The 10,498-nt window shown below is 49.6% G+C and overlaps 1 protein-coding gene across 1 annotated transcript; it reads right to left on the bottom strand.

Moving 5' to 3' along the window:
• Positions 1–1,268: 1,268 nt before the first annotated feature.
• LOC124656038 (ribonuclease 1-like) lies at positions 1,269–2,030 on the bottom strand. Its single transcript, XM_047194849.1, has 2 exons — positions 1,923–2,030; positions 1,269–1,850 (listed from the first exon to the last, which is right to left on the bottom strand). Exons 1-2 carry the CDS (start codon positions 2,028–2,030, stop codon positions 1,269–1,271), a joined length of 690 nt encoding a protein of 229 aa, XP_047050805.1.
• Positions 2,031–10,498: the final 8,468 nt, after the last annotated feature.

Below are 10,498 nucleotides of genomic sequence, written 5' to 3'. Positions count from 1 at the left end.
GATTCCGTCAACCCTAAGCCCCTCATGGTGGGCATTGCTGAGGAGTTCCCTCGACACCCCAAATCCAGGTGGAGGCGGAGTAGAGCAGGAGCAGCGGTCGGATGACAGGGCGCCGGAGCCACGGTCGGAAGACGGGGCGCGGACGGAGGAGACGGCTACCGACGAGCACAAAGTCGGCAGAACAGCGGTGGCACGCCATTGGGAGCAGCCAAACGCGGCTGGCCGCATGACATCGACATGTGAATCGGGGTGGATGCGTACCCCGACGAGGGCTCCATCTCTCTGCTGGAGCCTGCTGCACCCACCGCATTGTCGCCGCCCTAGCAGAAGGAAACCCTAGGCATGGCTCAAAAACCCGCGTCGCGGGATCGAATACAGGTGGCCTGTAGAGCGGCGACGACCGCGCTCCACTTACCCACGGCGACGGGCCTGGTCGCGATCGGCGATGGGCGATTCAACACCGGTACTCGACCGGCATCGATCTGGGCCGCCGAATCGCGGCGCTAGCCTCGTACTCTCGGATGATGCGCAACAACACACCATTCAGCTTGGTGACCGTCGGGCCGGCAGAGTGATCCGTTGGTGTTGGGGCCGAAGGAGGCGGGGGAGGCGGAGGAGGCGAGGAGGCCATGTGCGACGGTTGATGGGACATTGGCATGTGTTAGTGAGGGAGTTGAATGGAGAGAGAGAGGAGTGAACCGGTGACTGGAAGTGGGGAGCGAGGGCCGAGACAACGCGGTGCCTCCCGCGCTTCTCCACGCGTGCAGCCGTTGCACAAGGGCGTGCAATAATGGACAATAACGGACAGATCGGCTGAAAGCTGCTGATTCGGGGGTGCTTTGAGAAGCGGTTAAGTCAGAGCGTGTAGAGGCTTTCCAGGCAACCAAACGAGCCGAAAATTGTTGAGCCGCTACGAGCCAAGACGATGCCACGCTACCAAACACGCCCCTAGTTCTCTGGCCCTGTCCACGGGCTCTGTCGGAGTTTGTCGACGTGGTCATAGAAGACGACGAGGAGTAGGCGGCGTGGATGGCGCAAACCCTCGCTAGGGGTTTATTTTATTTTGTTTGCGCTAATGAAATATTAATCGGAAAAAAGTTTGGCTGATGTGTTTAACACGATCTAGATGGGCCGAAACCGGCACATTCGGTTCAAAAATGAGTCGGCGGATGAAGGTGACATAAATAGATGCCGGTAAATGGGAAAATAAGAACCGGACATGAGCGGGCATGCTCAGTTTATTGTGTCAATTAAAGGGCAACACCAAGTTAGAAAGCAGGGAACTCGATCCTGTTGCCACATGGCCTTGCGGTGGGCGAGATGGGACACTCCACGATCCCTGAGGCGGCTGCGTCGACGCAGAAGTAGAGGTGGTAGAGCTGGCTGTTACCGGACTCGTCGCGGTTGCAGGCCACGAACGGCTCGAACCCCGTCCCCTCCCGGATCGCATCCCTGATCGCGCTGAGCGTGTAGTAGCCGCCGTCGGGCGAGATGCCGGCAGAGGCGAGGGCGTCCAGGACGCGGAGCTGGTCGCGAAGGTGGAGCGCGGCCTGGAAGTAGCCGTGCTCGTTGAAGAGGTTCTGAGCGCAGGTGCCGTGCTGTTCCCACTCGCGCGCCCACACCTGGAGCCCGTCCTCGCTGGGGCATGCCAGGGACGGCCAGTTGGTACGCAGGCTGCTCAGCAGGTCGCTCACCTTAGAGGGGTCGAACTTGCTGTCGGGGTTGCAGTTCTGTGGGTAGGTCCCGTCGTCGCGGCTGGGCCACATTCCCTGGATCCCGAAGTCCGCCGCGGGCTTGCCGGACCGCGGGTAGCAGCAGCTCTGCTTCGTGTCGCAGTAGGACCCCGGCCACTGCACATAGCCACATAGATATCAGCAACGCACCGTCTACGGCGAACTGAACTAGCTAGCCGGGGCACTCACCTGCAGCACGAGGTAGAAGAAATCGTAGTCCTGCGCCGCCGCCGGCATGCACCCTACAGTGGCCAGAACGAGCATGGAGGCCAGGGAGAGGTGCGCCTGTGCCCTCATGGCAACTGGTTCTCTAGCTCTAGCTAGCTTGCTTGAAGATGGAAGAGGAGCGGAGCCCGGCTACTCTGATCTGGAATCTGGATTAATTAGCTGGTGTGTGCGCGCGTGCTAAGGTGAGGATCGTGTGTGGATTTATAGCATTAATTCATGTCAACGTACTACTATGTCATATTCTATTTGCGAGCATACCACGCGCTCGATTTTGTTTTTTGGCTTGCATTCCACGAGCATAAGCCTCAAGCCCGTAATGTGTACATACAATACGGGAGAACCGCCACTCTACTCGTATGATCGTATCTCCTCGTCTTGCACCGACAGCCTTCAGCCAAACACCATTCCGTTGGCCTGTAATTACTACAACAATTAATCCTGTTGAATACCCAGCGTGAAGAGGCACTCTTGCAGCGAGCGTTATTAGCCATTGGATCTGCGAAATTAATGGTCTAGATCACCTATTCGGACAGTTAAAAACCTTGTGTTTTGTTACCACCTGGTACTCCTCTCGAGTGACTTCGTTATGACCCCACCTCACTGGTAGAAAAAGAGGCTTCCGTCCAGCCCCATTAGTCGCGAAAATATAGGAACCGCGACTAATGGAGTCTTTAGTCGCGGTTCGGGAGGCGAACCGCGACCAAAGGCCTGGGCCCAGGGCGCTCGGTGGCCAGCTGGTGCTAGTGAGGGGCTTTAGTCGCGGGCCAACCGCGACTAAAGCCCAACCCCTATATATACCGTTCAGCCCACTGCACTTAGCCATTTGGTGTCACTTCTCTTCACAAACTTCACAAGGGGGTGCTAGGTTTTCTTTTGGCTCCTCTTATGCACACAAAGTGTTTGATGAAATGCCCCAAGAGCATGAAACAAACATAATATGAAGTGTCGGAGTCGGAGCCACACTTGAGCTTCCTCATTTATTTTTTCCTCCCCGATCGCGGTTAGCAACTTGAACCTTTCATATGTGTCATTGATAAAATATGCATGTGTGTAGTTCATTTTTTCATTTCTATTGTTTGTAGCTAGTTAGTTTAACAAATGCATGATGGTTAATTATATATTTTATATTATAATAATGCAGATGAATCGGCAATGGATGTACGGTAACCGACTCTCCGGCGAGTTCACTACGGTTTTGAAAGATTTCCTCCTAGTGGCTAATGCGAACAAGCAGAAGGGTTTTGTTATCTGTCCATGTGTTGACTGTAACAAGCAGAACGGTTTCATGCCAAGCTATAATTGTTAGACCAAGCATGGAGAAAGAGGGGTTATAATGGAAGAGGATGAAGAAGGGGATGATTTCATCGATGAAAACTATCTTGATCATTTCGGTGATACTTTCATGGAGGATGCTGAAGGTGAAGGGGAAGGTGAAGAAGAGGCACGTGATGAGCCCGTTGATGATCTTGGTCGGACCATTGCTGATGCACGGAGACGCTGCGAAACTAAAAAGGAGAGGGAGAATTTGGATCGCACGTTAGAGGATCACAAAAAGTCGCTGTACCCCGGATGCGATAATGGTCTGAAAAAGCTGGGCTGCACACTGGATTTGCTGAAATGGAAGGCACAGGCAGGTGTAGCTGACTCGGCATTTGAAAACTTGCTGAAAATGTTGAAGAATATGTTTCCAAAGAATAACGAGTTGCCCGCCAGTACGTACGAAGCAAAGAAGGTTGTCTTCCCTCTAGGTTTAGAGGTTCTGAAGATACATGCATGCATCAACGATCGCATCCTCTACCGCGGTGAATACGAGAATTTGAATGAATGTCCGGTATGCACCGCATTGCGTTATAAGATCGAGGCGATGACCCTGGTGACGATGTTGAGGGCGAGAAACCCAGGAAGAGGGTTCCCGCCAAGGTGATGTGTATGCTCCTATAATACCACGGTTGAAACGTCTGTTCAGGAACAAAGAGCATGCCAAGTTGTTGCGATGGCACAAAGAGGACCGTAAGTCGGACGGGGAGTTGAGACACCCCGCAGATGGAACGCAATGGAGAAAGATCGACAGAGAGTTCAAATATTTTGCAGCTGACGCAAGGAACATAAGATTTTGTCTAAGTACAGATGGCATGAATCCTTTTGGCGAGCAGAGCTCCAGCCATAGCACCCGGCCCGTGACTCTATGCATCTACAACCTTCCTCCTTGGTTGTGCATGAAGCGGAAGTTCATTATGATGCCGGTGCTCATCCAAGGTCCGAAGCAACCCGGCAACGACATCGATGTGTACCTAAGGCCATTAGTTGATGAACTTTTACAGTTGTGGGGCAGACCTGGTGTCCGTGTGTGGGATGAGCACAAAGAAGAGGAATTTGACCTACGAGCGTTGCTTTTCGTAACCATCAACGATTGGCCTGCTCTTAGTAACCTTTTGGGACTGTCAAATAAGGGATACAATGCATGCACGCACTGCTTACATGAGACTGAAAGTGTACATTTACCAAATTGTAAGAAGAACGAGTACCTTGGGCATCATCGATTTCTTCCGAAAATTCATCCAGTAAGAAAGAAAGGCAAGCATTACAACGGCAAGGCAGATCACTGGCCGAAGCCTGCGGAACGCACTGGTGCTGAGGTATTTGATATGGTCAAGGATTTGAAAGTCATCTTTGGAAAGGGTCCTGGTGGACAATCAGTTCCGAAGGGAGCCGACGGGCACGCAGCCATGTGGAAGAAGAAATCTATATTCAGGGAGCTAGAATATTGGAAAGTCCTAGATGTCCGCTCTGCAATCGACGTGATGCATGTTACGAAGAATATTTGCGTGAACCTCCTAAGCTTCTTGGGCGTGTATGGGAAGACAAATGATACAAAGGAAGCACGGCAGGACCGAGCAACGTTTGAAAGACCACGATGACCGGCATCCGGAATGGTTTCAAGGTCGTGCCGGCCTACGCTCGACCAAAGAAGAGAAGGTCATCTTTTTTGAATGCCCGAGCAGTTTGAAGGTCCCGTCTGGATTCTCGTCCAATATAAAGGGAATAATAAACATGGCGGAGAAAAAGTTCCAAAACCTGAAGTCTCACGACCGCCACGTGATTATGACGCAATTGCTTCCGATTGCATTGAGGGGGCTCTCTGCCGGAAAAAGTTCGAGTAGCCATTGTGAAGCTATGTGCATTCCTCAATGCAATCTCTCGAAAGGTAATCAATCCGAAGTTCTACCACGGTTACGGAACGATGTGGTCCAATGTCTTGTCGGTTTCGAGTTGGTGTTCCCGCCATCCTTCTTCAATATTATGACGCACCTCCTGGTTCACCTAGTCGAAGAGATTTCCATTCTCGGTCCTGTATTTCTACACAATATGTTCCCCTTCGAGAGGTTCATGGGAGTATTAAACAAATATGTTCATAACCGTGCTAGGCCAGAAGGAAGCATCGCCAAGGGCTATGGAAATGAGGAGGTAATTGAGTTTTGTGTTGACTTTGTTCCTGACCTTAAGCCGATTGGTCTTCCTCGATCGCGGCACGAGGGGAGACTAAGTGGAAAAGGCGCGATCGGAAGGAAATCAACGATATGTATGGATGGCCATTCTATGACTGAAGCACACCACACAGTTCTGACCAATTCCAGCTTGGTGGCTCCGTACTTTGAGATACACAAGAATATTTTATGCTCGGACAACCCGGGGAAGCCTGAATCCTGGATTAGGAAGGCCCACATGGAGACTTTCGGCAGTTGGTTGAGAAAACATTTAATGAATGACAATGATGTTGTAGATCAGATGTACATGTTGGCCAAGACACCATCTTCGACTATAATGACTTTCCAAGGGTACGAGATAAATGGGAATACATTTTACACGATCGCCCAAGATAAAAAGAGCACCAACCAAAACAGTGGTGTCCGCTTTGATGCAGCAACCGAGAATGGGCAAAAGGTCACATATTATGGTTACATAGAGGAGATATGGGAACTTGACTATGGACCCTCCTTTAAGGTCCCTTTGTTCCGGTGCAAATGGTTCAAGCTAACAGGAGGTGGGGTAAAGGTGGACCAGCAATACGGAATGACAATGGTGGATTTCAACAATCTTGGTTACCTTGACGAACCATTCGTCCTAGCGAAAGATGTCGCTCAGGTTTTCTATGTGAAGGACATGTGTAGCAAACCGAGGAAACAGAAAGATAAGAAAACGATCAGTACATCATGCGATGATCCAAAGCGCCACATTGTTCTTTCAGGGAAAAGAAACATCGTGGGAGTGGAGGACAAGACAGACATGTCAGAAGATTATAATATGTTTGCGAAATTCCGCCCTTCAAAGTGAACACCGACCCAAGCATTAAGTTAAATGATGAGGATGCTCCATGGATACGGCACAATCGTAAGCAAGCAGGGACACAAGGGAAGAAATGATGTGTAATAATTTATTGTACCAAACATTATTGAATGGATCATGTGAATTATATTACCCTTGATGTGTTTGGTGTCCATTTTCGAATGATTCGATTGATTCGAGAAACCACACTGATGATACATGAAATTTGGAGTGATTTAGTCATACTCCTGCCTAGGCGTATAATATGCATACTCGTAGTCTTCATAGCCGCCGCCGTTGTACCGATAGTCGTCGCCTTCTAAGTTGCCGCCGTCGTCGTCGCTGCCGTCGTCGGCTGTCGTCGGGCGGTGCTCGTGGCTCGAACCGAGGGTAGCGCAGGCGGGGGATATCGCCGGCCGTGATGTAGTCCATGACGCTCGCGCAGTCCGGCCGTACCACCATAGCCGACGGCCGGGCTCGTGGAAGTTCCCGGGAGGCGGACCGTCCTCCTCATACCCGGCGAGCGCCCTCTCACGACGATTGATGAAGAAGGCGTCCCAAGTATGCTTGGTTATCGGGATGCCGGCGGGATTCATCCGCTGCTCCGGCGTGAGGTCGAGGTAGTAGTGGTTCGTGATGGCCGCCGGCGCGCAGTACTCGAGGGATGGGAGGGACCGGCACGCCGCCGGCGCTTAGGCTCCAGTCGGCGGGGACGCGGTAGCCCGGTGGGCAAGGGTAGTTCGAGGCGCAAAGCTCCTCCACCTGCTGGTAGGTTAGAGTGGGTGCGGTGGAAGCCATGAGAGAGTGATGAGAGATTGTAGAGATGTGATAATGGTGGCCAAGCCGGGCTACATACATGTAGTGAGAAATGGCGGGAAAATGGGAGCGGGAAGACACGAGACGGGAAGAAAGTGGCGGGAAGAAAGAGGCGGGAAGAAAGAGGCGGGAAGAAAGTTTTATTTTTCTGAATTTATTGATATATTATTTGTATTTTTAAGATTTTGAAATGAATTAGTTTTATTTTTCTGAATTTATTGATATATTATTTGTATTTTTAAGATTTTGAATTGAATTAGTTTTATTTTTCTGAATTTTTTGATATATTATTTGTATTTTTAAGATTTTGAATTGAATTAGTTTTATTTTTATGAATTTTTTGATATATTATTTGTATTTTTAAGATTTTGAAATGAATTAGTTTTATTTTTCTAAATTTATTGATATATTATTTGTATTTTTAAGATTTTGAAATGAATTAGTTTTATTTTTCTGAATTTATTGATATATTATTTGTATTTTTAAGATTTTGAATTGAATTAGTTTTATTTTTCTGAATTTTTTATATATTATTTGTATTTTTAAGATTTTGAATTGAATTAGTTTTATTTTTCTGAATTTATTGATATATTATATGTATTTTTAACATTTTGAAAAAGAAAAGAAACTTGAAAAATAGCTTTAGTCGCGGTTGGCCTCGCCAACCGCGACTAGAGGGTATTTTTCCGCGGGAAACGAAAACCAGTCGAAAATACCCTTTAGTCGCGGTTGGGGTCGCCAACCGCGACTAAAGGTACCCCTTTAGTCGCGGTTGGGGTCCCGAACCGCGACTAAAGGTCGCCCAGTATAAAACGCCGCGCCCGAACCGCCGCTGCCCCCACTCTTCTTCTGTGATCGATATCTGTGCGCTTCGCCCCTCTGCAGCGACGATGCCGTCCGACCGCCGCCACGCCCTCGACGCCGTCGCCGTCGCCGCGCCCCTCGCCGACCGCCGCCGCGCCCTCGACGCCGTCGCCGTCGCCATCGCCCCTCGCCGTCCGACCGCCCCGACGCGCCACGCACACGCCACACCGTACGTCGCCGTCGCCCCTCGCCGACCGCCGCTCGTCTTCATCCCCGCCGGCGTGCAGACCATCTTTTCCCCGCGGCGGCGCACCGCGCTCGTCTTCCCCGCCGGCGCCGGCGGCGCTGCCGCGCGCCACACACGCACAGGGAGAGGAAGGAGGCCGGCCGGGGGCGACACGCACAGTACACGTACTGGCGGCCCCCCGGCCCCCCGCCATCTCCCTTTTTTTTAATTAACAAAAAATTTAAATTCACAAAAACTTTAACTTAACAAAAACTTTAATTTCACAAAAACTTTAACTTATTAACAAAAAAATTTAACTTCACAAAAACTTTAACTTAACAAAAACTTTAATTTCACAAAAACTTTAACTTATTAACAAAAAAATTTAACTTCACAAAAACTTTAACTTAACAAAAACTTTAATTTCACAAGAAATACTTAACAAAATTTAACAAAAATAACTTAACAAAAGTTTGTCAAAAAAAGAACTAAAATTTCACTTTGAAGATTTATGCTTTTTAGACTTTGTTTTATATTTGATGGAGTATTATATATGTTATACTACCTCTATTCACAAAAATGTAACGCCGTCAACGCGCCAACGTGCCAACGCCAACGCGCTCGTCCTCGCCTCCCTCTCCATGACGCCGTTAAAAAAACCTTTAATCGCCGCCAACGCGCTCGTCCTAGCCTCCCTCTCCGTGACGCCGTTAAAAAAACCTTTAATCGCCGCCAACGCGCTCGTCCTCGCCTCCCTCTCCGTGACGCCGACGTCTGCCGCCCCGTCTCGCGCTCTTCCGCGACACCCTCTCCCACCCCTTCCTCGCCCCCTCCTTTTGCCACCGCCCTTTCGCCACCGCCACCGCCCCCTTATTCACTTAATTAATTTGTTTTTACTACATGTTTTCAGGATCGACATATGGCGGACGATAGAGCTGACCCGATTATGGCCAACTATGATCCGGACGTCGAAGAACATATAATGGGCATCATAAACGGCGATATTCTATTTGTGCCGACCGAACAAGAAGAAGAGGATATCTCTTCTTATCTGAACCTTGACGGTCAAGATGAAGGCCGTCAGCAAGATGATGACGAAGAAACGTCGATAAACGACGATCTTCAATTGGAAGTAGCAACCACCTCCGGCGCCGAGGTATATATATACATTGAGCCTCCGGTGATACAAACTTACCGATTTGAATAAATATGTGTGTACTAACGCGCGCGACTCTCTTTCTTATTTTAGCCCTCGACCGGATCGTCGAAACAATCGAGTACGTCGTCAAAGCGTGGCGCAACCAAGACGCTGAAACAAGGAGAAACATATACCATCGAGGTTATCAGTGCAACCGGCAAGCCGCTGGAGCCCCACAAGAACGCCACCAAGTTTATCAACCAATACGGAGCCGTTGTTAGAGACAACGTCTCGATCACCGTGCAGGAGTGGAATGAGCCAAAGAAGGCACGTCTTGGTTTCACTTTTGTCGAGAAGAGAACAAAAAAAGATTGCTTGAAAAAGCTTATGGAACATTTCGTTCTACCTCCGGAATACAACAAATTCGATGAGGAGGGTAACAAGATTGAGGAAAACAAGGAGAGGAGGAGGCTAGTCAAACAGTTCGCTCTTCATAAGATGGCCGACGCATTCCGGAAATTCAAGCAAAATCTATCCCGTGACTATGTCAACAAGAACAAGACTCCGGATTTCAAAGGACAATATGAGAAACTGAAACATGATTGGCCAGAATTTGTGAAGCAAAAGAAATCGGAGCAGTTCATTGAAATATCGAAAAAAATAAGGAAAATGCGGCTAAGAAGGAGTACAATCATATTATGGGGCCAGGAGGGTATCGCCTTTGGGAGCCTAGGTGGGAGAACATGGAGAACGAGCTGAGGGCGCGAGGAATCCGTCCAGGTACGGAGGGATGGGACCCAAGGGCCAAAAGCTGGTGGTACGGGCATGGGGGAACGCTACACCCGGAGACGGGGAGTGTGTTCACCGGAACAAAACGTTTAAACCCACCCAAGCCCTTATTGACGCAATGAGAGATGCTCAAGAGGGGAAGATCAAGTTCAACAGAGAGAACGACGCGCTGACAAAAGCGCTCGGGAATCCTGAACACGGAGGACGTGTACGAGGCATGGGGAACATTCCGTGGAAAATAGGGTTCTCCCAGAACGATGACCCGTACGGTTACAGAAGCCGTAAGAGAAAGATGGATCGGGATGCGGATGTTGTGGCGCGGTTGGCAGAATTCGATGAGATGAAGAAAACCGTGAATATACTAGTACAAGAAAGATCGGCAGCTGGGACGCATGAAGATCATCCACCGGATCTCGGAAGCCAGCAGCGGAGAAGCAGCGT

Source organism: Lolium rigidum, chromosome 5 (assembly GCF_022539505.1).
Source record: "Lolium rigidum isolate FL_2022 chromosome 5, APGP_CSIRO_Lrig_0.1, whole genome shotgun sequence".
Taxonomy (NCBI): Eukaryota; Viridiplantae; Streptophyta; class Magnoliopsida; order Poales; family Poaceae; genus Lolium; species Lolium rigidum.
Note: the sequence above shows the minus strand (reverse complement) of the source record. Positions and strands in the feature narration are given on the sequence as shown.

What these genes read in the sequence shown, in the direction of transcription:
- LOC124656038 (XM_047194849.1), bottom strand. Translation starts at nt 2,030, where the DNA reads ATGAGGGCACAGGCGCACCTCTCCCTGGCCTCCATGCTCGTTCTGGCC. An exon ending in TCTTCTACCTCGTGCTGCAG is followed by an intron (nt 1,851 to 1,922) that starts GTGAGTGCCCCG and finishes GGCTATGTGCAG; the next exon opens with TGGCCGGGGTCCTACTGCGA.